Source organism: Onychomys torridus, chromosome 7 (assembly GCF_903995425.1).
Source record: "Onychomys torridus chromosome 7, mOncTor1.1, whole genome shotgun sequence".
In the NCBI taxonomy this organism is placed as follows: Eukaryota; Metazoa; Chordata; class Mammalia; order Rodentia; family Cricetidae; genus Onychomys; species Onychomys torridus.
Window position 1 is genome coordinate 116,023,128 of NC_050449.1, and position 27,657 is coordinate 116,050,784.

At 43.2% G+C, this 27,657-nt stretch overlaps 1 protein-coding gene and 1 pseudogene across 1 annotated transcript in view; one reads left to right on the plus strand and one right to left on the minus strand.

Annotated features, from left to right (window-relative positions):
• The window catches only part of Limd1 (LIM domains containing 1), a 64,420-nt gene that overhangs the window by 14,063 nt on the left and 22,700 nt on the right, over positions 1 to 27,657 (plus strand). The window contains exon 2 of the mRNA XM_036193847.1: positions 15,748 to 15,849. Coding sequence (XP_036049740.1) covers positions 15,748 to 15,849 — 102 coding nt within the window. The remainder of the gene's footprint in view (positions 1 to 15,747; positions 15,850 to 27,657) is intronic.
• Positions 13,960 to 27,444, minus strand: LOC118587774 (annotated as a pseudogene).

The following is a 27,657-nucleotide window of genomic DNA, read 5'->3' on the forward strand; positions in this document are numbered from 1 at the left end:
TATGTGTATGTGTGTGCATATGGGTATATGCACATGACTGCAGGGCCTCAAGGAGGCCAGAGGCCAGAAGAATTGGATCCCTTGGACCTGGTGTTAACCTCATTTGTGAGTCACTTGATGTGGGTGCTGGGAACCAACCTCAGGTCCTCTGGAAGAACAGTACATGCTCTTAACCATTGAGTCATCTCTACAGCCCCCATTTAATAGTTTTATTATTATTTATTTATGTGTTTGGAAGCACACATGCTGCAGCTTGCACTTGGAAGTCAAAGAACAACTTTCAGAATTCATCTCTCCTTCCATCATATAGGCTATGGGGATCAAACTCAGGCTGTCAGGTGCCAGTTAGGATTCTTTAGAGGAACAGAATTGATAAAATGATAAAATGGGTCTATCTATCTATATCTATTTATCTATCTATCTAGAAAGGGGATTTATTAGAGTGGTTTATAGGCTGTGGTCCAGCTAGTCCAACAATGGCTGTCTACCAACAGAAGGTCCAAGAATCCAGTAGTTGTTCAGTCCACAAGGCTGGATGTCTCAGCTGGTCTTTAGTACATGTTATAACTTCCAAATCAGTAGGATCTAATGCCAGTGAAGGAATGCACTTGCTAGTGAGAGCAAGCAGGCAAAGTGAGCATGCTTCCTTTTCCCCTATCTTTTCTATAGGCTGCCAGTAGAAGATGTGGGCCAGATTAAAGGTGTATATTCCCACCCCAGAAGATCTGGATTAAAGCTGTGTCTTCCCACTTCAAAGATCTGGATTAGAAGTGGCTCTTTCCACTTCAAATGATTTAATTAAGAAAAAAATTCCTCAGCTAGGCAGTGGCCAGGTGATGGCCAGGTGGTGGTGGTGCATGCCTTTAATCCCAGCACTGGGAGGCAGAGGCAGGTGAATAATCTCAGTGAGTTTGAACAAAGCAAGTTCCAGGACTGCCAGGACTGTTACACAGAAAAACCCTGTCTTGAAAAACAACAACAACAAACAAACAAACAAACAAAACGAAAGAAAGAAAGAAAAGAAAAGAAAGAATCTCTAGCCATTTGGGTTTTAGTTAATTCCAGATATAGTCAAGATGACAATCAAGAACAGCCATCACATCAGGCTTAGGAAGCAAGCACTTTACCTCGATGAGCCACCCCACTGGCTCCCATCTAGTAGTTTTGCTTGTTCTAAACCATAATGTAAAATTTGAATTCATATAGTGTTTGCATGTGGTCAATGCTAGCGATCAATACTATATATTAGATAAGGTATCAGTTCATATAGTGTTTACATGTGGTTCAATGCTAGCGATCAATACTATATTAGATAAGGTATCTTTGAATAGAAAGCACAAGTCAGGGTGAAGCAAAACGAGCAGCTTATTAAATTTTTAGACAGAGAGACATTAGGCTGGGGAGATGGCACAGCAGTTTTGAGTGTTTCTTGCTCTTCTAGAGGATCCAGGTTTGGTTCCTAGCATGCACATTAAGTGGCTTACAACTTCCTGTAACTCCAGCTCCAGCAGATCCCACCTCTTCTGACCCAAGGCCACATACACTCACACATCCATATCTCACACACATAATTAAAATAATAAATCTTTAGATCAGTGATTCTCAACCTGTGGGTTGCAACCCCTTTGAGGTTGAATGACCCTTGCACAGGGTTGCATATCAGATATCCTGCATATAAGATAGTAACATCATGATCCATAACAGTAGCAAACTTACAGTTATGAAATAGCAACAAAAATAATTTTGTGGTTGGAGTCACCACAACATGAGGAACTGTATTAAAGGGTTGCAGCATTAGTGAGGTTTGAGAACCACTGCTCTAGACAAGGAGACATGCATTTAAAGGAGAGTACACACTCCCAAAACATGAATGTTAGCTTCTTGAGAGAGAATCACACTCAAGTATTTTTACAGTAGCTGTGTGTCTGACCCCGAGGCTTTCTAAGTTAAATTGTTCAGTGTCTAATTACAACACAGTTTAGAGATTAAGCAAAGCTTAACATCTGAGTAAAGTTTAAAAAAAGAAATAAAATTATATAAACTGGCTTACTTATTTCTCTTAAAGAATTTCTAGATAGCTCAGTGGGTAAAAGTGCTTGCCATCAATCCCAAAGACTCAGGTTTGATCCGTAGGACCCATAGAAGGAGAAAACTGTCCTCTGCAAATTGTTTCCTGGATTCCACATATGTGGCACACATGCCACATAACTCATATAAATAAATGTAAAAATATAATTTCCTTTGTAAATGAAATTGAAAGGTGGCTTTATGAGGTACATTTAAGGATGAGAGAAGAGTATTAACACAGTTAAATTGAGCGACAAACATTCTGGCCCTAAGTGAAAATAATTCATGTATTAACACCCTTCTTTGAGATGTCTTTAGGAAAGCATGAACCATCTTTGTAGGCATTAATGAGCACACCATGTCAGAAACAGACAGATTCATCTGTCTTTCCACAGTGAGAATAAGTAATAATGAATCCAGTAGCTCTGTCAGTTCTGTTTTTACAATTGGCCAAATGTCCTGCTTTTCCTCCATAGCTGGTACTAGCAAGCACAGAGTCTTTCATTCTTCATCATCATCATCATCATCATCATCATCATCATCATCATTATTATTATTGGGGTTTTTGAAACAGGGTTTCTGTGGTGATATTGTGTTCTCCAAAATATTGTGCACCCTAATAACTTATCTGGGGTCAGAGAACACAACAGCCACTAGATATAGAGGCCAGAAAATGGTGGCACACACACCTTTTATCCTAGCATTCCAGAGGCAGAGATCCGCCTGGATCTCTGTGAGTTCAAAGCCACACTGGAAACCTCCTGATGTGGTAACAAGAGCCTTTAATCCCAGGAAGTGATGGCAGAAAGCAGGAAGGTAAATAAGGCGTGAAAACCGGAAACTAGAGCTGGTTAAGCCTTGAGGCTTTTGAGCAGGAGTTCAGCTGAGACCCATTTGGATGAGGACACAGATGCTTCTAGTCTAAGGAAACAGGATCAGCTGAGGAATTGGCAAGGTGAGGTAGCTGTGGCTTGATCTTCCAGCATTAACCCAATAACTGGCACCAGGTTTGTTTTTATTATTAAGACCTTTTAAGATTCCTGCTACAGGTTTCTGTGTGTAGCCTTAGCTGTCCAGGAACTCACTCTGTAGACAGGCTGGCCTTGAACTCACAGAGATTCTCCTGCCTCTGCCTCCTGATAGCTGGAATTAAAGGCATGTGCCCCAATCACCTGGCTCTTTCATTCCCTTTTTTTTTTTTTTTTTAAATTTTTATTTTATTTTTTCTTTTTCTGGAGCTGAGGACGGAACCCAAGGCCTTGCGCTTGATAGGCAAGCTGCTGTGGATATCACTCTGTATAAATAAAGTGCTGATTGGCTAGTAGCCAGGCAGGAAGGATAGGGTAAGCGGGACAAGGAAGAGGAGAAGGCTGAGAACAGGAAGGCTGAGGGGATAGACTGCCAGCTGCTGCCATGAGAAGCAACATATAAAGATACTGGTAAGGTACTGGTAAGCCACAAGCCATGTGGCAAAGTATAGACAAGAAGCCTGCCACGGCCATACAGTTTGTAAGCAGTATAAGTTTCTGTGTGTTTACTTGGTTGGTTCTGAGTGTCTATGGGCCTGACCAGTGAGAGAGATTTGTCCTGACTGGGCCAGGCAGAAAAACTCTAACTACAAATGGTGCCCAACGTGGGGCAAGAGTTTCCACCTAAAACCTGACAAAAAAGATTCTAAAACGGAGCTAAAAACAGCTTCCTAGTTGTCTCTCTCAAGTTAGTGGCAGCCTGCCGGTTTGAGCTACTATGGCGGCGGCTGGCGGAAGCAGTGAAGGGTAAGGTTTTCAGCTCTTGCTCTGACCTCGTGGTTTTTAACTCTGCAATTGGTTCTGTGTTTCTTATTTAACAAGACGGTTACATCTACAGCAAGCACTCTACCACTGAGCTAAATCCCCAACCCCTCATTCCTTTTTAAATTATGAATATTAACTCTCAGATCACACACTTCATGTAGTACTTCTCTCTCTTTCTCTCCCTCCTCCCATTCCCCTTCCCTCTATGTGTGGGAGCTCATGGTAGGTATGTGTGGAGGTCAGAAGATACCATTGTGTGGTCAGCTCTCTTCTTCCACCTTTATGTGGATTCTGAGGATGGAGCTTAGGTCATCATGCTTACATTATTAGATTTCAAGTGCTGCTGCCTGCTGTGCCCTTTGACAGGTTTGTTTTTTATTTTGTTATCCTTTTCAACTGTGCACACATGTACGTGTGTGTGTGTGTGTGTGTGTGTGTGTGTGTGTGTGTGTGTATGTGTATGTGTGTGTGTGCTGGGATGCCAAGCTGGACAAACACTGTACCCCAACAAGCTACATCCTCAGTTCCTACTTGTGCGTTTTCAAATGCCTTTAGCTCACAGTAATCCTATATCAGAGGGACCTATTTGAGGGAACATATTCTTCTACCCTTCAAAAGACTCTAGGGATAAAAATCAGAGTTGGAGACCTGTGAATGAAGTGATTTTTTTTCCAGTTGCTTGTTAGAAAAACCATTTCCATCTGGTTTCTGAGATTTCCTGGGAGACTCATTGAGTCACTTTTTCTTTCAGGGATAGCCAGATCCTAATTTTATGTAAGTAACCAGAAACTCAGACTTTAGAGTGTCCGATCCTCCCCCACAACAATGACTCAAGGGATGGCCAGGACCAGTGTCAGACATTTTCATTGTTAGGAAGAGTCCCCTATCTATCTATCCATCAGTCTTTCTAAAAGCTCTGACCAATAAGTACTTGGATACACCCTGTTAAAATCTGAAATCAGGTCCTCTACTGCTTTCAGACCCTTGTCCCCTTCCTCCTGGGACATTTCTGGGAACCCATCTCTGTTCTGGTTTCCTTCCTGGACAGGGTTGCTTCTGGCTCTTCCTGAAAGATGGCATGGCATTATGTCTGTGCATGGTATATGCTCATTTGCTCTACTGGTTTTAAACTAGGCAGTCTTAGTAAGCAATATTTTCCTCCCAAAAAATGCTTTAAGATTTGCCCTGTATTCTACTCTAGGTTATATAAAAAAACTGATCTGAAAGTTTCATTATTGGGGGCTGTGGAAATGGCTCAGTGGTTAAAGTACTTGTCTCATAGGATTGGAGTTTGGCTCCTTGGATGGAACTCACATAAATCCTGGGTGGGAGTGGTGGTCTGCCTTTAATTTCAACTCTGGAAAGTGGAGATGGGATCCTCAGAGCAGGTCTAGCCATGAGAGATTTTATCTTAATGAATAAGGTGGAAAAAAGAGGGAGGATGATTCCAATATCAACCTTGGACCTCCACATGCATGTGCACAGAAGCTGGTCCAACTGGGGTCCAAGCAGCAGGACCCTCTTTGTTCTAAGAAACTTAGGGAGAGACTCATGCTTGTTGTTAGTGCTCCCCACCCCAGATTTGCATCCATGAATCTCCTGTCTCTGTAGGTTTTGGGGATTTTTGTTTTGTTGTTGTTGTTTTCGAGACATGGTTTCTCTGTGTAGCCATGGTGTGGTTGTCCTGGAACTTGCTCTGTAGACCAGGCTGGCTTCCAACTCACAGAGATCCGCCTGCCTCTGCCTTCAGAGTGCTGGGATTAAAGGTGTGTACCATTACTGCCCAGCCGTCTCTGTAATTTTTTAAAAGTTTATTTTATTTTAAATTGTGTGTGTGCGTGCATGTGTGTGCGCGTGCATGTGTGTGCCTGCATGCATGCATGTGTACACATGGACATTGAAGAGACTCTAGTCAGCTCGAGCATGGGAAGCATGGCTCTGGCAGGCCCTGCCTTCTCCCCGACTCCCTCTGCCTTACTAATAACCATTAGATTACATGCCTAAAGTTAGCCACCAAGGTCTAGTCCCTTATTTGGTCACTTCCTCCTCCTGAGGCTGACTACCAAGGTCCAGCTATCAAAGTATTAATCCAGCAATCAAAAGCCCCCTTTGGTTTCACCTAATTAACACGCCCAATTAAAATATTCCATAGCATCCTAGTCCATTCTAACACAGACCTCCCCATTTTTTCTTAAAAATTACACCTTTAATGTCATCTGCTGCTGTTTTTCTGCCTGAGTCAGAAGGCAGCCACTTTAACTTTTCTTCCCCTATTAGTAAAGGATCTCTCTGTGAAAACAGGTGTTGGTGTGGTTTGTGCCTAATCTGAGGGTTCAGGAGGGATTCTCTGCTGTGCAGGGTGGGGATAGGGTCTCCTTCACACATGTGAGTGCAGGAGCCTGAGGAGTCCAAAGAGGGCAACAGATCCCCTTGGCACAGGAGTTACAGGCAGTTGTAAACTTCCAGATGTAGGTGTTGGGAATGGAACTCTGGTCCTCTGCAAGAGTAGTACATGCTCTTTACCTCTGAGTTACCTCTCCAACATTGTTGGTATTGTTTTTATGAACATCTTGTATTTCTTTCCTCCTCAGGAAGAACTCAGTGAAATTATTGGGTTGCATAGTGTGAGTTTAAAAGAAAATAATGTATCATATTGTTCTCTAGAAATGTTGTTTATCCTTTTTGTTCCCTTAGAAGAGTGGTGCAGAAGTTCAAGGGGTTGCCTGACAGTGGGCTGTGGGAGGGCTTAGTGGAAGAAATGAGGTGGAGTGTCTTAAACCCCTCTTCCTTTGAGTAGGGGGAAACATTGAGGCCAGTAGCTGGAGAGCAAGAACAAGTCCACAGTGTTTGAGAAGTTCCCATGGGAACTTCCTTTCCCACTGAGTGAAGTGAGGCCTTTGCTGGGTTTGAGGCCATGTGTTTGGCAGCGGCTGAGGAAAGCAGACTGGTACAATGATTGTAGCCCCAAGTGGCCTAAAGTACTTCCTTTGTGGGTTAGTGATGGCCTCACCAATTGACTCAGGGACTGCGAGTGCATGGGAGAGGGTAGAAGTAGGGACACTTCATAGAATCAGGCAATGCTAGGTTATGTTGTCACATATTCAGAGGATCAGTTGCTAAACTCTGATTGTGGACTCTCTGGGGGTAATATTGGGCATCAATTGGCACCTTGCTTGAACAGCTGGGCTTGAGAGGAGGTGATGTCCTCAGTGTGTTTGGTAGAAATCCAACATCAGTTGCCTCTGGGGAAATTTCATAACCTTTAGTGTGGCAGGGAAGGAGTGTTGGTAGGCTCATTGGTCCAGCCTTGATCCAATGGTGTGGCCATTTCTAGAACCTGTTGACATTCAGAACTTCCCAGGACTACAGGCTACAGCTTTTAGCTATCCACTCTAGGTTTTGTATCCTCTTCTAGCATTTTCGTATCCCATCTCTCTTAGTCAATGTCCTATTGCTGTGAAAAGATGCCATGACCACAGCAACTCTTATGAAGGAAAGCATTTAATTGGGCCTGGCTTACAGTTCAGAGGTTAAGTCCATTATTACCATGGCTGGAAGCATGGAGGCACACAAGCAGACATGGTGCTGGAGGGTAGCTGAGAGTTCAACATCCAGATCAGCAGGCAGCAGGAAGAGAGAGAACCATTGGGCCTGGCTTGGGCATTTGAAACCCTAAAACCCACCCCCAGTGACATACTTCCTCCAACAAGATCACACCTGCTCCAACAAGGCCACACCACCTGGTCTCTGTCAAGTAGCACCATTCCTTAATGACTAAACATTCAAATATATAAACCTATGGGGGCCATTCCTATTCAAACCACAATACCACCCTTGACTGGGTGTCCTGATCCTCACATCATCCCCCTTTTAGCATACATTAGGGTTCATAGCTGTGTGATATCTAGTGGTAGGAACAGAGAGTACAGCTCTAAGAGACTGACCTTCCTTACTGACCAAGAAGCTAAGGTGTGACAGACTGGTGAGCTGGACTGAGGACACCTCTGGTTTTTTGTTTTGTTTTTTGTTTTTGCATGCTTGATTGTTTTGGGGATGGTTACACTGTATAGCCCAGCCTAGGTTGGCCATGAGCTCAAGATCTTCTGCCTTAGCTTCTCCTGATGGCATCATTTTATTTAAGTTGCCATCCATGGTGGCCCTGGAGTGGGCCAACAAAACTTTTAGGGTCCACCTAAGCCAGTGATGGACAGGGAGGAGGTGAGGATTCTGTTCTAACTGAACTTGGTAAAGCTGCTTTGCGGCCTTGCTATAGCTTCTACTTTTACAGACAGTAGGGAAGATACCAGGGCCAGAAACCAAATCTGGTTTTTGGCTTTGAGAATTGGGGAGATAACTTAATATCAATATGAAGCAACTGCTTTCACAAGGAATGTTGAAGACCAGGCATTTGGTCTGTTATACTGTGTTACTGTATATCTAGTTATCTTCCTAGAACTGCTGTAGGAGCTGAGACACTAGCCTACCACAAACCATATCTATAACTTTTGTTGGTAATGTGTTTAAGAAATATTTGTTTCTTTTAATTTATATGTAATTGCTTGAGTATTTGTATGTATATCACATGTAAGTAGGAGTCCAAGGAAGTCAGAAGAGGTATTAGATCCCTTGGAACTGGAGTTACAGATGGTTCTGAGCTGCCATGTGGGTATTGGGAACCAAATCCAGGTCCTCTGCAAGAGCAGTAAATGCTTTTAATTGCTAAGCCATCTTCCAGCCTGTTAAGTATTTTTGAGGTTCCATTAATACTTTTTTATTTTGAGAAAAATTTCTACACATGTAAGCAATCTGGAAAGCATTGCCATATATGAAGAGAGTTAGGCCCATGTGACCTGTATATCAGAGTGCTGCTGTATTAGTTACTTTTCTTGTTGAATAGTTACTTTTTTTGTTACTGAAACAAAATGCCAGACAGAAGCAATTTAAGGAAGGGATGGCTTGTTTTGGCTCAGTTTGAGGGTACAGTCTATCATGGTGGGGAAGTCACAGCAATAGGAACTTGAGGCAGCTGTTCACATCACATCCACACTCAGGAAGCAAAGGTGAGGGTGCTTAGCTCTTTCTCCTTTTCATTCGTCTGGGACCCCAGCCTATAGGATGATGCTGTCCACAGTTAGAATGAATCTTCTCACCTCACTTTACCTAGTCTTCCCCTACAGACATGTCCAGACATTTATCCCTTGAGGGATTCTAGGTCTTGTGACATTGACAGTACTAATCATCATAACCACTAGCATGAAGATCAAATATGGCATCAGCAATAATAACAATAGAGATTACCAAATATCAGGTTTCCTTAGTGGAGAACTTACTGTTTATTTCTGGTATGTCAAGAGGCTCTTTGGGAAGCCTGTGATGTTGCTTTAACCTCTCAAAGGACACTGTGGTATAACAAATCAAAGTGCTGGTGGCTTCTATGCTTGGCACCCAGTTTTTCTTCTCATCACAGGGAAACTTCTGGCCAACGTTAGTTATACCTGAGGCCCTGGCCACCAACTGTGGCCTCTCAGATGAGAGGTGCATGCAGGGTGAAACAGGGTAGGATCTTTGTGTTGCAGAGGTTCAGTGAGTGGATTACCCCAGTATGCCTAGGCCTCATCAGTCAGTGACAGTTGTACAGCCTCCTAGGGAAGCCTCACCTTCTGGTGTCTTAGCTAAATGGTAAATTATATTGGCAAGATCCTCGAAGAAAATAAACCAAAATGAAGAATGGCATATTAATGTCTACTGACTGAACTAATGCTCTTTCAACAACTTATTCAGTGCTCAAATTCCTAGATGGTCCAATGACGCAGAGGCCTGAGCACACATTTTATTCAGGGTTCCTCCATGTCCAAGGTGCCATGAGGAGAAAGGTGGACTTGGGCCCTTCCTCAAAGCTTCAGGGAAGGGCTTCGCTGTTATCTGTGGATTTGTTGTATCCTAAATGTGAAGACAGCATTTGGGGTGAACAGAGTGCCTTTGGCCTTTGTTGTGTGACAATACTTTTCCTGGGGAAATGAAACACACATATCTATTCACCTCAGACAGGGAGTCTATGACGGACCGAAGTACTAACAAAGTCCAACTTGAACCAATGAGTTTTATTGGGGTTATGTATAGTTGTATGAGTGAGGGGTTACTTACAGGATTAGAAATGACTCAAAGACAGCTGCATCTCCAAAGCCCACTCATCATGGATGATAGCTCATAAAGCTGGGAACCTGGAGCACTACTGCATAGCCTGAAGGCAGCTAAGCTGGTTAGAAAGCATTCTTTCCAACTGCCTCAGTTGGTCTAAACCTCCTCCAGGCAGCACAGCTGGTGTCTGCTTCTCCCAGGCAGCCTTCTTTGCCTCCAGCTTGTCAGAGTATTTACAGTGTTTGTTGCTTTCTCTGGCAGGGAGGGGCCTGGTGAATCTAGTCAGTTTCAGGGACTTCCTGAAGCTATTTTGAGTTGTTTATCTTCCCAATTAAGGAGTTTCCTTATAGGATATTATGTTTCAATCTTGCAGAAAACTTACACAATCTTTTTTTTTTTTTTTTTTTTTTTTTTAAAATGTCTTACTTCCTCAGCCCTTATGAGGCCTGTACAGTGGACCAGAAAAGTCACAGATGTTGAGTAAGCCTAACTTTGGAGCTTTCTGATTCATCTTTGAACTTCAATTTTTCATTTTTCAAGTGATGATTGTATCTAGGGTATCATATTGTTATTAAATATATATTTAATAATATGTTAAGATAACATATTTAATAATGATATTAAAAAAATAGTGCAGAGCTTGGCACATGTATAATTGATGTTCATTCAGAGGATGGAACACCAGAGACTGGATTGATCTTTGGCTTAAAACGGCCCAAAATTTAAAAAGAAAATAAATAGATAAAACATAGGAACCAAAGATTTTCATGAGACTCAGGCACAACAGTTGCTAGAGAAATGCAGCTGGAAGTCAGTGAGGTTCCACCATACACCTGTTGAAATGAATAGCATTAAAAGTTATCTGTACCAAGTATTAGCAAATATGTGGAGAAACTAAGTCACCTAAACTACTGGTGGAATGTCAGATGATCTCCCTTCAGAAAACAGTTGGGCAGGGATTGAGGATGTGGTTCAGTTGACAGAGTGCTTGCCTAGCATGCAGGAAGTTCTAAGAGGCCCTGGGTCCCATCCCCAGCACACATAGATTTGTGATCTCAATATGTGGGTGGTGGTGGAAGCAGAAGGTGCAGAAATTCAAAGTCATTCCTGGGTGCATGTGTAGTGTGAGGCTTGCCTGGGCTATGTGAGACCCTGGTTTGTTTGTTTGCTTGTTTTTTGTTTTGTTTTTTAAAGGAAATGGTTCAACAGTTTCTCAGGAAGTTGACCACACACTAGCTGTGAGATCTGATCATTCTACTTCTAGGGCTTTGCTCCAGAGATAAAGAAGTCTAGATCTAGGTCTGTACAAAAATTCATACCTAAATGTTGATAGCAGCAATGTGGAAAGCCCCCAAGTGAGAACATATCTCCATGATTGGATGAGTGGGCAAGTGCAGTGTAGTCTGCTCCTACACCTGAATACTATGTGGCAACAAATAGGAACTATTGATATCCACCAGGACAAGAGTAAATCTCAAAATAATTATGCTGTGACAGAAACCAGATAAAGAGTTATAGACCAGGTGTCACCTATATAAACTCTTGACACAAACTAGTCTATGATGATAATAAACACCTCCATGTTGCCTAGGGAAGGGAGCTCAAGAAAGTGGATTACATAAGAAGGGGAGGACATGGGACTCATTGGGGTGGTAGACATGCTTGCTTTCTTTATTGTGCTGTTTCTGTAGGCATTTGTCAATGTCAACATATATCAAATCACACTTTACATGTAGACAGACTGGTAAGATGCTCAGTGAGTAACAGCATTTACCACTAAATCTGGTGACCTGAAGTTCTATCTCTAGAACCCACATGATGAAAGTATGAAAGTAGAGAACAGATTCCCAAAAGTTCTTCTCTGACCTCTCTGTATGTGTACCATGCTATGTACACACACACACACACACACACACACACACACACACACACACACACACACACAAAATGTGGACAGTTCACTGAATGGCACACCTCACAAAAGCCATTTTTACACACAGCAATTATGGTTCACATCTGTGGACCTAGCACTCAGGAGGCTGAGACAGGAGTATTGATAAGAGTTTGAGGTCAGCCCATGCTATACAATGAGATTTTTTTCCTCAAAAAACAGAAATAAATTGGTAAATTAATTAGTTTGGAGACTGGATTAAAGGGTAGCTAGTTTGCAGGGAAAAGCATTCACCTTTCCCTCTTGTCTCCTAAAAGCTTATTCCTCACTCATTTTCCTCTTGACTCAGTAATAGCTGTTGACATTTCCTTTCTTTTTGGGTGTTTGTAAATCCAGTGGCCACAGGATTGCATAAAGTCAGGAAAGTCAACAGCTTGCTCTTTTTCTCTTCTGTTGAGCTCCAGCCCCCCTACAGCACCCCAGGTAAGGTGGGGGCCCCTTTGCCCACTGTGGGAGAACAGTTTCCCCTAGGGTAGGCTGAATCCAGTCATCTTTGTTCTTCATTCCATTGAAGCATCTGGAAAGCCTGTCTCTAAGTGATAGAGAAGTGTTTATAGTTGAACAAATGCTGTGTAGACTACAGGGCAAAAGGTCAGGGCACAGAGCTGCACTGTCACTTGCAGAAGCGTTCACTTTTATGGGAAGGGCCTTGTTGAGGTTTTGGGAAGAAATGGCCTTTGGGATGGGCTTGGGGGCCACAAGACAAATGGGAGGTAGGCTAGGCTGGCAGTGGGAGGACAGGAGCATGGCTTTTCTTGGGTCTGAATCCTGAGCAGGGCAGATGATCAAGGTGAGGAAGGAGCTCCATCTCTATGAGGTGTGGTGATATATTCTGTACCCTAATAAAATTTGCCTAAAGATCAGAGGACAGAACAAGCCACTAGATTAAACATAGAGGCCAGACAGTGGTGGTACACACCTTTAACCCTAGCACTCAGGAGACAGAGATCAAAGCCACCCTGGACTACATGAGATTGACTCAGTCTAGGAGAGAAAACAGAGTCAGGCAGTGGTGGCACACACCTTTAACCCCAGGAAGTGATGTCTGGGCTGAGAAAGGTATATAAGGAGTGAGGAGACAGGAACTAAAGGCTTTTGGGCAGAAGCTTCCCTTTCAGCTAGAGGCTTGTTCCTTTGTCTCTCTGATCTTTCAGCTTTCACCCCAATATCAGGCTCCAGGTTATTTATTATAAGACCATTTAGAATTCATGTAACAATGAAGTGTCCACATTCATAGCATGAGTAACCACACAGAGAGAAGATGGGTTCAGATTCCATATTTCAAATCTCCTAGCAGTGTGACCTTTCTAGAAATATGCTTGTTGGGAGGAGGTAGTAAGGCCTCTTTTGTGAAGGTCTGTCTGATAGGCGCACGTTTCCCAGAATGTGAATCACAGCTCACTTGTTTTTTTCCTACCTTTTCTCTCCAAGAGGAACTTTTCTATCGATTTGCCACTCATCACCCACACCAAATACTTGTCCTACTCCTGTGGCTTTGTATGGGATGTTCCTTACTCCATGAACAACAGTTTGAACATGGCATTTCCTTCCTTGCTTTGTGTCTGTGCTTGGCAGTCCACATGGTGAGGAATGATGCTTGCAGCCTAAAGCAATGGAGTCAGGATCTGAGAGGGAGACAGGAGGCTGGAGGCAATAGGAGACAGGCCTCAGATAAGGAAGAATTAGAAGAGAGCATTTCTGGGCAGGGTACAGAAAGTGGGGAAGGCCTGCTGTCCAGCCAGTCCTAGGAGGCTGCTGGTCATGAGGGTCCCCTTGGAGATGCCATCCATTTTGCCCTAAATCTTATGAGCAAGATTTGATGGCTCTTGCTTTTCTCCCTCTGAACCTTAATGAGACAAGTTCATTTCTTGGGTCTAGGCTGGCAGATGTATGTAATATGTAATGCCTGTGTATATGTAATGTTTCTCTTTGCCTGAGTGGTTGATGTGGGGACATTTTTTTTTTTTAAACATCTCCAACAGATTTATTTTTAAAGGAATGACATAAAGGGGAAAAAATGGGGTACAGAAGTATGGACTAGAAAATAAATACAAATGTAAGCTATTTTACTAATTATCTTATAACCAAAAACTCTACAGAGGATGATGCCCTGTACAAAAGACAACAGATTCAAATGAGGTGTTCCCTCAGCAAAGCTGAAGAGTCAGTCTCTGGTATTTGGCATTTAGGATGCAGTGCTTGTTTTTGGATGGATCACTGGGTGTTTGGCACAGTCCATGCTTTTAACCAGATTTGAACAGAAGATTGGCCACCTGACCCAGGTAGAAGTAGATGAAGTGTTTGGTTTCATGTGTCACATAACTACCGAAGTTCTGCCCCACAATGCAGTGCCAGGTGGGGTTGCTCTTCTTGTCAAACTCCTCCTTGATATGGCCGCAATATCCTTCTCTGCGTTATACTGCTCCAGCGCCTGAGTAGCATGCTCCACCCAGTCCTGTTGCATCTCTTCTGCATTTTTGATCACTGCCTTCCGGTCACACATGGTTGCGGTGGAGCAGGGGCCAGCCGGCTGCTGCAAGCTCCTGGGGAAGGTGCTGGTGCTGCTCAGGCAGCTGAGGAGAGCCAGTCACTTCCAAAGCTGTGGCACATCTAGGGACATTTTATAAAGAGTGTCATAGCTTAGAATTTCTTGGTAGTAATTGGTTAGTCAATTTAAAATGGGAACTCTGGCTGGGCACAGTGGCACATGCCTTTTATCCCAGCATGTGTAAAGCAGAGGCAGGCAGATTTCTGTGTGTTCAAGGCCAGCCTCATCTACATAGTGAGCTTCAAGGCAGCCAGGGCTATTTAAGACCCTGTCTTGAGAAAAAAAAAAAAAAGGAACTTTGAAGCAGAGGAAAGTGGATCTCTGCGAGTTTAAGGTCAGCCTGGTATAGATAGTGAATTCCTGCATAGTTAGGCCTACATAGAGAGATTTTATCTCAATCAATAAATCAGTCAATCAATAAGTTGATTATCTGCTGAGTGCTGGGAGAGCTCTGAAACACATATATATAGTTCACATAAAATTAAAATTTCAGCCAGTCAGGCTGACACATACTTGTAATCCCAATACTCAGGAGGCTAAGGTAGGACGATTGTTATGAGTTTGAAGCCATTGTGAATTACATAATGAGTTCCAGGCTAGGCTGGGCTACAGAGTAAGACCATGTCTCAATATACTTAACCATATTCAAACACTTTTGAGATTAGATGTTTTTTTCCTGAGCTATGTTATAGTCATGGTTTGGTAAATTGAGAAATCCATGGAGTCTGCTTAAAGGGCAGGGGAATTTATTAGGGGAGAAAAACTCACTGTACAGAACAGAATTGTCACAGGTTCTGGAATGCTGGGGCATAGTCTCATGCTGTTCCAGCCTTGTGAGTCAGTCCCACATCCAAGTCCCATGAGGGAGTGAAGAGAGCAGCTCTGTGCATCTCAGGCCTTAAGGGCATGTACTTCAAGGTCATAGGCAGGTAGAGTAGTTACCTGCTATGTCTCTAGGGCTGCGCTTCAGGGTCATAGAACCGTTCTCCACTACAGTTTGGTTAGGATTTGGTTTTCTGAATGGTGGGAGTCTTTTAAAGCTCTGGGTAGGTGTGGGGACAGTGTGTGTATATGTGTGTTTGTGGAGGTGTTGATGGTGGCTGTTTTCTCAACTTGTAAGGACTGAGCACTGAAAAATCCATGGATGTGACATTGTGGTAGGGGAAGGTGTTCTGTTTTGTTCATTGACTTTTTCATGACTTTTTAATCCCAGGTCTCTCCTGACTTAGTGTTGTCTTCTTGCATTGTAGGAGCCTGTGTGAAATGCAGCAAAGGGGTGTTTGGAGCCGGACAGGCCTGTCAGGCCATGGGGGACCTCTACCATGATGCATGCTTCACCTGTGCAGCCTGCAGTAAGTGTGCAGCAGTGGGGGTAGAAAGAGGAACACAGAACTGAGAGAGTGGGGCGAGTTAAAACTGTAGGGATGGAACCCACAGCTTCCTACATCCTATGCAGTTGCTCCATCATGGAGTCACACTCCAACTGGACAGTATTCTTTAGATCAAGGATCCTTAGCCTTTAATACAAGGCTAGTGAAGTAAGGCGACTTATCTCTAAGTATTTAAGATGGTAAAGGTAAGTGGAGTGGTTTCAAATTAGTCCTTAATAACATTAGGTTTGTAACGTACAGTGGAGGCCTTGGGGACAGAGGGAAGAGATGCTCAGGGCCATGTCTTAGGGGGCCACCTAGGGTGAGGTGTCTACTTTATGACCCTCCTCTTTGATTTGAAGGATGTTGCTTTAGCATGAGCTGTGAATGTGCACGTATCAGACGTACACACTGGAGCCTTCACTACACCTGAGGCTGTCATTGTTTCCAGGGCTGTGTAAGAACAGACATTGACTGTGTTGAGCTGGTAGCAGCCTGTCACTGCAGAGTTTGTCAGGCAGGATGTTTGCATATCTGACTGAGTCATGGATTATATTTGATTCTGGCCTCTGCTGAAGATTAAAGGAGATTTTTGTAAAAGAAGTTCCTCTCTTTCTCCCTCCCTTTTTCTTGCCTTTCCTTTCTGTTCTGAAAGTCATCTCTTAGCCCTGGTGGCACACAGCATGCCTCTAATCCCAGCACTCAGCACTTGGGGTGGGGGGTGGGAGTGGGGATGGATCTCAGTTTAGCCAGCATGGTCTACAGAGTTCCAGGACAGCCAGGACTACTCAGAGAAACATTGTCTTAGAGAGGGGGAGGGGGGAAGGAAGAGGGAGAGGGAAAGTTACCTCTTTACTGGGTTGTAATGCCACACAAGGAACTATTTCTATTATTTCTGTGTCTTGATTGACATGAACCTTTCTAACAACTCATCCTTTTCTGTGGATACATTCTACTCCATGTATTTGATCATCAGTTTCAGGCAATTTGGCAAAATGTCATTGGTGGGGCTGGTGAGATGTCTCAGGGGTTAAGAGCACTGGCTACTCTTCCAGAGGACCTGGGTTTGATTATCATCACCTACAGAGTGGCTCATAACTATCTCTAATTCTAGTTCCAGGAGATCTGATGCCTTCTTATGGCCTTCACAGGGACCAGGCATGTACATAGTACACAGACATGCATGCAAGCAAAACATCCATCTATCCATCTATCCATCCATACACACACACACACACACACACACACACACACACACACACACACACATATATATATAATAAAAATATTTTTTAAAATGTCATTGGTGGCAGGGACACCCAGATAAAGCCAGGCCCTTGACTATACCACCAAAAAAACCAACCAACCAAATAAATAAATACATTAAGATAGATCAAAGTAAAGTCAAATTAGTGAATTTATTAAATAGATATGAAGATTAGTATATATTTCAAGTTTAAGCATGGTGGAGAGAGAAAGAGAGAGGTAGGGTAGAGAAAAAAGAGAGGGAGGGAAGGAGAAGAGAAAGAGAGAGAGAGAGATAGATAGATAGATAGATAGATAGATAGATAGATATACTTAAGACATGTATGTGCCCTCTTTCTCTTTCTCCTCACCTCATGTATATGTATGCATGTGTGTGTGTATGTGTGTGTGTGTGTGTGTGTGTGTGTGTGTGTGTGTGTGTGTGAGATGAATCTATGGTTAAGTTACTTTGCTCAAAGGTTGTAATTTTAAGATTAAAAGATGTAGTTTAATTTTAAAACATTGGTTCAGTACTTTTTAATTGCTTTACTCATTGTTGTAATGAAAGCCGTGGTAAGGGAGCTTACAGAAGGAAAGGCTTATTTGGGCATTAAGTTGGAGAGTATCATCCATAATGGCAGAGTGTGGCTCAGCTGGTCACATTGCATCTATACTCAGGAAGCAGAGAGAAATGAACACTGGTAAGAAGCTCTCTGTTAGCCAGGCAGTGGTGATGCACGTCTTTAATCTCAGCACTTGGGAGGCAGAGCCAGACAGATCTCTGTGAGTTCAAGGCCAGCCTGGGCTACAGAGTGAGTTCCAGAAAAGGCACAAAGCTACACAGAGAAACAAACAAACAAACAAACAAACAAACAAAAAAAGAAGCTCTCTGTTTTGTTCAGTCCAGGACCCAGCACACAGAATGCTGCTGCTCATATTTAGAGCATGTCCTCCCACCTCAGTTACCCTAATCTAGGAACTCCCTCACTGATGTGGTGTGTATCCTAGGTGATTCTATATCTTGTCATGCTGATAGCCAAAATTAATTATAAATACCATGTGTTTCATTTCAGAAGCTTCCTGGGGTGAGGTGGGGCAGAGAGAAAGACCCTGCTTACTATTGTCTGGCCTGGCAGACTTCCCTCAGATTCCCTAGCTAATGCTGGTTAAGACACACTAACCTGCCTTTATACTGCCGGTCCCCAAGAGTTCTTAGCCTCACACTTCCATTCCACTGCAGTTTTGCCTAAAACATACTTGAGAGCTCAAGGTCATCATTGTTCAGGTTTTAGGGGGAAATTGGGAAAAACTGAGATGGGTCAGGAAGTCTCCAGCACGTCCTGAGTTGTCAGGTCTCTGAGTCTTCCTGCCTTCTTGTCTCAGAGTGCTGTTACACTCTGAGATGGGTCAGGGAATTTCCTGTGTTTCTTGAGTCATGGGATCTCCAGGTCCCCAGGCTTTCTTGTGTCTGAGCTCTGTTGCACTCTAAGGTTGTACATGTGACTTACACACAGCAATGTGAGCTGTGTCTGCTAGAGATGCAGATATTTTTTACTGCTGTGGAGACTGACCAGATTTGTATCTACTAAGCAATTTTCTTTTTGTTTAGCATCCTTGGTGTTTATGATATACATGGTTTTTGCATTCTCCCAGTAGCATCTTACCAGTGCTCTGATTACTTGAATTAAATTTTTGACCTGTGTTTGTGGTTTGTCTATAAGGACGCTGTAACTGAGTCTCTTTAAAATATATCTTTGAGGGGCTAGGGATATAGCCCAGTTAGAGTATTTGCCTAGCATGCATTGAAACCCTGGGTTCAATTCCCAGCACCACATAAATTAGGCATGATGTGAACACCTATAATCAATCCCAGCATTCAGATCAAGAGTTAGGTCATCCTTAGCTACATAGTAAGTTCAAAGATAACCTGGGCAATATGTTCAAAAGAAAAATTATCTTTGGTCTTTGGCTCTTCCAAGTGTTTTTCTTTTCTTTTTGAAATTATAATATAATCATTTTATGTACTTTTACATTTTATATTTTACATTTTACATTTATTTACACCATTTCTCCCTTCCCTTTCCTCTAGCCAAACCTTTCCATATACAACTCCTTACCCTCTTTCAATTCATGGCCTCTTTTTTCATTAAATGCTGTTACATGCATGTGTGGTGTATGAGTGTGTATTCCTAAATACAACCTGCTGCAGCCTGTATAATGTTATAATGTTGCTTGTATTTTATATTTTTGTTTTTAGGACTGACCATTTGCTGTTGGGTAACCAATTGGTGTGTTCTTCCCTGAGAAGACTAATAACTGTTTAATTTTTGCTCTGTTTACCAGGGAAAAGAAAATACCAAGTAGAGACTTTCCCTCCCCTTTCTTCCTTTTTTTTCCCCCTCTTTTCAAGTCTCAGGCAGTTAATGTTTGAACTAGGAAAGCTGTTACCTGGCAGAAGCTTACTGATGACTATGGGGGCCTGCTGTATCAAAACACCATGGACCAAGTGGCTGGTAAACAGCTGCATCGACTGCTCACAGTGGAGGCTGGAGAGCCAAGGTCAGGCACCAGCATATTTAGTGTTTGAAGGGCCCGCTTCCTGGTTCACAGATGACCTTCCTGGAGTCTTTGCAGAAGGGGGATGGAAGCTCTCAGAAGGGAGCTTCTATGAGTCAACCCCTCTGGTCTCATTCACAATGCCTGTCTCCTAGTATGAGTACCTTAGAGCTTGGCATCTCAGCATAAGAAATTTAGGGGAACACAGACATTCAGTCCTTTGTAGATGCATCAGCCATTTTTACCTGTGGCTGTTTGAAAAGCATCTATTCCTTATTGGACTATTTATACTGCCTCAAATGATGGCACACAAGCACTTGCAGACTTAGGTACACATTGGCTCTTTTAAGTTTTGAATATAGCTTACATTGTATTCTAACTTTCTTTCTCCTCCAAAATTCATGTTGATATGCAATGGCCAGAGTCATAGTTGATAGTATTCAGAAGTGGGGGCCCTTGGATGGTGATTAAGATTAGTTGGGGTTATAAGGATGGAGCTCCCTGATTGCTTTATAACAAGAGGACAGACCTCTATCATTTTAAATGCCTTGTGCTACCTTTAACCTCTGCAAAGACCCCTTTAGCAAGAAGACCTTCATTAGATGTGGTCTTTCCACTTGGGACATTTAGAACTGTGAGCTGAATAAATTTTTTTTATATAAATTATCCAGACAGTGGTATTCAGTTATAGCATAGAAAACAGACTAAGACACACTGACAACTGAAAAGAATATGTTAAAGTTGCACCTTGCTGGGTCCTCGTCCCAACATTAAAGGAATGACACATGTAAAATGAGTCAGATGACTGCAGAGATAGTTGGAGGACATGGAGAAGGAATCTTGCACTGTGGTCAAGGAACCTCGGTGAGCATACTCTATTCTGAGCATTGGTCAAAAGGCCTCATATCTTTATAGAAATGAGAGGTTGGCAGCAGGCTCCTTCTCACCTACTTTGTGTTTAGGAAGCTACATACAAAGCGTCCCACTAAGACGCAGGCAGACCTTTGTCTTTCTAGGTATGGGCACTGTGGCAGGTTCTCATGCACAGGTTTGCACATTCACCCACCCCTTGATGAGTAACTAACTGTGCTTAGTTCATTTTTAGATATGAGAACCACATAGTAACCACACAGAACAATTTAAAGACAGAAGAAGCCTATTGCTTTAGCCTTGTACTGCATCTTTTTTCACTTTGGTGTTTCCCCTCCAGTTTTTAATCCAAATTTGAACACTTTTTAGAGTTGTGACCAAAATACATCCACAGTGCATCCTCCTTTATCTAGCAGCTGTAATTGCACCAGTACTCACATAGTAACCCGCTTAGTCATGCCGCAGTCTTACAGCATTTAGCTCCTTTTGGCTTATGAGTTATTGGACGTTGTTTTTTTCCCTCCACTGAGCTATTTACTTGGAGTTCCTTCTCAGAAGTAGGTATTCAGGGAGTGGAAGTGTGAGCATCTGTGTGGGTTGTCCAAGTTCTGTTGTTTCTTGATGAGGTCCTCAGCCCCTGAGTGGCTGGTTGTCATGGAGATATGTACTGCAGTTTTACTTCTCCTTCCTTGTGTCCTACCCACCTATTGTGGCTGTGGCTCCAACAGGAGGCTCTTAGGGAGCTATTGATTCACCCTGGAGGGGAAAATAAGTGGCCTAGGCAGTGCTGGCTCACACTATCTAGAAACTTGGCTAGGGAGATGCTAGCACTCATCTCTGGTGGTGGTGGGCTTGTATGAGAAGAAAGAGTATGCTGACTTGTGGGGATCACATGGAGTTCCCTTTGGTACTTTCTGGAATAGGCTACAAAGGAAGAAAGTGGGTAAGGCCTTACATGATTACCCTAGCCAGTTTGGGTCAGAAAAAGTTTTTATTGTTGTCAGGGTTGGAGTGTATGCGCACATTTGTGTGATAGATGTAGAGGCCAAAGAACTATAGCTGTTTTGTTAGGAACTGTCCACCTTAACTTTTCCCCCTTTTATTACATTTATTTTGCATGGGTGAGTGGGTGGGTTTAAATGTCACAGTACAGTTGTAGAATAACTTGTAGGAGCTGGTTCTCTTTTTTCCACCATGTGACTTGGGGATCAAACTCAAGCCATCAAGCTTGGTGGCAGCATTGTTTACTGCCATCTTGTCTTTTGAGACAAGATTTCTTATTAACCTAGGGATTACCAATTAGGCTAGGCTGCTGGCCAGTGAGTCCCCTGGATTATCTGTCCCCAACTCCTCAGCATTAAGATTATAACACACTCTATAGTGCCTGCTTTCTTATGTGGATTTGGGGATCAGACTCAGGTCTTACTGTTACACAGCAATTACTTCTTAACTGAATCATCTCCCTAGCCCAAGAAGGTTCATTGTCAGTCATTTTCTTTTCCTTACAAAGTCTCAAGCTGCCCCTGGGATCCAGGACCCTTTTCCTTGATTTTGTAAGTGCTTGCCAACCCAGCTTTGGAAACACTCTCATATTCTGAGTTCGTGGAGGTTGAACTTATACATTTGTGGCAATCCTGCTTTCTCAACAGAGGCACTGTGATATTCCTGGGTAATCTCAAGGTGTCACTTCTAGCTTACCATGGGTGTGATGCCCCAAGAGCCTCACCAAGTCCTTGTCATAGTCCAGGGAGTTCTGCTGTTGCCCTTATTTTATAACCCAGCCTGGCTTGTTGATTGTATCATCCCAAACAGCTTGATGGCTCTTAATCCAGAACTTTGTGAATTCTCAGCCCTTCCTCCTCATTCCTGAGCTCAATTCTCTTTGCTGAGCAGAAAAGAGGGGGGTGGCACTGGGTGCCCATCTTGCCTTGACTTTTTGGTCAAGCTGCTGATTCAGGCAGGGCCTTGTGACAATAGGTGTAGTGTGCAGCTCCTCTTTAGGGAGTGAGGAAAGTGGCCTGGACTAGAACTAGGGCAGTGGTACTCAGGAATTAGAAGCTCTTCCTGTAGGAGAGGAAAAGACTCAGCTCTGATGGCAGGTCTGATCTTTGTGGCCTTTGATCCCCACTTGTCCCAGCATTCTTCACTGTGTTTAGCACTTAAGTGTGAGCCGAGTGAGTCAGATAGATTTGAGAACACTAAAGGTCAAGAATATGAGAAAGGAAGAGTAGGGTGAGGAAGCAGTAAATGAGGGAGTAGGCTGGAAGGAACCAAAACAGGCTAGAGCTGGGCAGAGAGTGTGCGGGGCAGGAGACACAAGAGGAGTGACCAGAAACTGGTATGTTCAGAGTCCCTATGTTCATCTTAAGGGCACACTAGGCTACAGGAGGCTAGGACCAGGCATGGTTTTCCAGGCTAGACTTGGATGGCCCAGAGACCATGAATTCCTCAACTGTGAGAGATCATCAGAAATCTCCATGCTTGTTACATGTTTAGTCTGGGGGCCTCTGAAATACATACAGAAGGTCACTTTGGTGCAACCTCCACTTACTGCTGCATCTCCATTGTAAGTACCTCATATTAAACAGTTGTATGGAAGTTGTCATCTTTTCCCTGTCAGCTCAGACCAAGGATTGCACCTTGGGTGCTCCCGTGTGTCACCTGCTTCTTTGGTTTTAAGGGGAGTATCTCATGCCTCAGATGTCACATCAGGTGCTGGAGTTCCACTCTTGGGTGTCCTTGGCTCTTTCAGTTGTCCAAGTGTCCTTTCCTGCTCTTTCTCTGGAATGTTCTCTTAAATATTTGTCCTCCTTCTGAGTCTTTCCCTTTCCCTTCCCTCTTCCCTGGCCCTTTCATTAACATCTCTGCTCCTGCTTGTGGTGATGTCTGTCTCATTACCACTGTTGTAACATGGGTCACTCATCTTTTCGTGCCTGTCTGTTGCCTCCCAGCTATACTCATTCCATACAAGAGGATGTGGGGCCTCAGTGTGGGTGAGGAATTGGGAAGTGCTCCAGTTTAGGTGGCCCACAGTTCATGTTGTTACTACTTACTGCATTTGAGGCCCTGACTTTCTCTGTGAGTGGATTACAGCCTCAAGGAGCCTGTTTTAACATAGGCTCCCTGGCTCCCCTGCAGGGATGGTTCTTGATACATGGCCCAAGGGCTCACATCCATGGTCAGCATCCTGAGGGCTCATCACAGGCTGCTGGTAACTTAGTCTGTGTCTACAGAGTTGGCCTTACTTATTCCTCTGTTTTGTGGATTTCCAGCCCTCTGGCTTCTCCTCCACTGTAGACCTACACTGTTCACAGTGGCAGCCACTCACTACATGTGGCTTCTGAACCCCTGAAATATAGCTAAGGTGACTGAATTACTGAATCTTTCATCTTAATTGATTAAAGTTCAAACTCAAATTGTAATATGTGGTTAGTGGCTATTGTATTGAACAATGCATGTAAAAACCTCAGTTTTTGCATCTTTTTTAACCAGAGTTCATTTGTTAGTGAGAAATTATCAAAAGTTTATTATTACTTTTTGTGTTTTCTACATCACAAATTTAGTATAGTCACATTATAAAAAAGAAAAAACTGCACATGGAAACTTAATGCTGCTTAATACCAGAAATAAACAAAAATACCTACACTTGCAGAGACATTGTTTTTCCCTTGTTAATATCATGATGTGTGCTTGCTTTTAGACCAGCTTTTTCCCCTTAGAAGGATGTCCCACATCCTTTCTCTCTTCATCATCCCTAGATCCTGTTGACTTGATGACTCAAAATCAACACAACCTCTGGCCAGTTAAAAACTAGAGGGGAAGAGATCTTTCCATGTGTACTCCAGACATCAGGCGGGCCGGAGCTCAGCATCCAGGAACTAGATATGCTTTCAGGGCACTGAACAGCTTAGGAGTTTGGCAAGTACAACTCCTGGACAGAGGCCATAGGAGTGGCTCAGCAACACTCCCTATAGTGGTCACTGCCCAGCTCTGTAGCATGTGGACATTGAGAAGGGGTTAGAGACATGGAGCATATAGATAAAGAGGAAAATAGTGGTGGGTATGATTATTTTCCTCAGGTAGGTTTCATTTAAAGAAATTGAAGATCACTAAGGGACCTGGCCTTGGTAACTTATGACAGTAGCCTAACAGGAGCTGGCACTGTGCTGGGCTTCCTGTCATAGTTTGTCATTTTCTAGCTATCTACTAAGGAACCCAGAGGATAGATAATGGATTAGTGTCCCTTTCCTGGAAAGAGACAAGGACAAAGGCAAGACAAATCCAGGCAAGACCTAAATGTCTGTGTTTTCCACCTTTCTGCCCTGGACCTTGGCTTACTAGGGCCAGGTGAGCCCATGAAGTAAGTGTAAGTGAGATCTGCCCATTTGAGCTTAATCAATATGGTTGATTTGCCAGGCATCAGGGTGCACAGTTGTTATCCCACCAATCAGAAGACTGAGACAGGAAGATTGAGAGTTCTAGGCTAGCTGAGTTAGAGTAACATGGTATCTCCAACAATAGCAAAACCAAATACAGTATTTTCCCTGTCTTACTTTGTTATTAGCAGTATGCTTTAAGAGCTAACCTGTTCTGGAAAAAGCTGTTTGAAGTAGAGCAGACTGAGTTTTGTGGTGACTCAATGCCCTTCTCTCTCCTAGTCACAGATGACTACCAGGTCCTTGGAATGTACTTGTTCAAGACCTAGAACTCAAATAACTAACTTACTTTCTGTTTGTCTATCTTTCTTTTCTAAAGACAGGGTCTTACACTAGCCCAAACTGGCTTGAGTTGAATTTGCTATGTAAGGCTGGTCTCAAAGTTGTGGCCATCCTTCTGTCTCAGCCTCCTGAATGCTAGAATTATAGGTGTGGACTGAGTTGTTTTAAAGATTTATTAATCTTCTCTCTCTGTCTCTGTCTCTGTCTCTCTGTCTCTGTCTCTCTGTCTCTGTCTCTCTCTCTCTCTCTCTGTGTGTGTGTGTGTGTGTGTGTGTGTGTGTGTGTGTGTGTGTGTGTGTGTGTGTTGTGTGGTTTTTTTGAGATAGGATTTCCCTGTGTAATAGTCCTGGCTGTCCTGGCACTTGCTTTGTAGACCAGGCTGGCCTTGAACTCACAAAGATTCACCTACCTTTGCTGAGATTAAAAGTGTGCATCACCATGCCCAGCCCAGAACTGAACTTTTAATGTTACTTTATTTTGATTATATTTACATAGCCACATGTGTCTATTTGCCATTGTGAACAACAGACATAAACTAATCTAAATGACTGCTAGTTTTTACTTCCTTTTTTCAGGAAGTCATCTCCTTGCTGGGGGACCTTTGTGTTTTTACCCATCAAGGAGGCATTTGTAGCGAAGTCTTAGCTTATGACTGTGGTGATATTGTGTTCCTCAATATATCATGCATCCTAATAAATTTATCTGGGGTCAGAGAACAGAACAGCCACTAGACAGACATAGAGGCCAGAAAATGGTGGCACTCACATCTTTAACCCAAGCCTTCTGGAGGCAAAAATCCATCCAGATCTCTGTGAGTTTAAAGCCACACTGGAAACAGCCAGGCATGGTGACTCAAAGCCTTTTGTCCCAGGAAGTGATGGCAGAAAGCAGAAAGGTATATAAGGCTTGAGGACAGGAACTAGAGCTGGTTAAGCTTTTAGGCTTTTGAGCAGCAGTTCAGCTGAGATCCATTCTGGATAAGGACTCAGAGGCTTCCAGTCTGAGGAAACAGGATCAGCTGAGGAACTGGCAAGGTGAGGTGTCCGTGGTTTGTTCTGCTTCTCTGATCTTCCAGCATTCACCCCAATACCTGGCTCTGGATTTGTTTTATTAATAAGACCTTTTAAGATTCGTGCTACAAATGACCAACTACTTTTTCCGATTCTGTTATCTCATTCCTATTTCTAGATGGGAGAATGGTGTCACTGCAAGCCTAGTTTTACTTGTCAGATTAAATGGCTGGCCTCTGGGTGACACTGTCGATTTTTATCTATTGGAAGTACCCTAAAGGCAAATTTCTTCACCGTATGTACAGAAAATGGTTTGGAACGACTTCTCTGTACATACAGGATTTCATCTAATCCAGGCTGACCCTAAACTTTTGAAGTAGCTGAGACTGTCCTTGAATTCCTGATCTTTCTGTCTCTATCTTCTAAGTGCTTGGATTACAGGAATGCATCACCACAGCCGGCTGGAAATAGGAGATTCTGAGTCTAGAATTCTAAAGTTGTAGCACTGACCTCCATCCTGACATGTCTGCTTGATGCTCATCATCCATTCCTGTTATTTGACCATGACACATTGCACCTGGTAGAATCCTGGTTCAGAGAAAGGTCAAAGACATTCTCTGGCCCAGTGGTTTTCAGTTGTCCTTAGATTAGTCCATTGTTGGTAGCTGGAATTTACTAGGAATGTGGGTCCTCAGCACCTTTCTATCCATACTAAAACCAAAAACTCTGACATGGGGCCAGCACTAACAGATCCACAGGTGATATATGGGGCTGGAAGGATGTATGTACATGTATGTTTACAGGTGTGGCTCGTGTGCCTGCTCAGAAGACATTTGATGTCATTTCTATTGTGTCCTGCCTTATTTTCTTGAGATAGGGTCTGTCACTGAGTCTGGAGCTAGGTTTACCCAACAAGCCCCACTATTCCTCCTGTCTTCACCCCACTTCAGCCCTTCTATTACCAGTGTGTGCATAGCAGCACCTAGCTTTTAACGTGAGTTCTGGAGATGGGAACTCATGTCTTTATGTTTGTACAGTGAGTAATATTTCTCTCTGAGTCACCTTCATAGCCTCCACATAGGTTGTTTTAAATCATGCTGAAGCTTGCTCACCATGCTGTTTGTTTTGTACTCTGTCTGTTAGCAGTCACAGCTCCTTGATAACATGCCTCTAAGGATGGGCTTCTGTAAGACATAAAACAGTGGCATAATTTCACTGCCTAGATGAACAGAGTGGGCATGAGATTTCACTGGCAACACTAAGAAATCCAACATCTTCTCTGTAATGGGATAAAATGTGTGATCTCCCAAATTTTAAGTCTCCCACTTAATCCCAGTGCAATGGTGTTTCAAGGTAGTATACTGGGGAGGTGGTGTCCTTAGATGAGAATA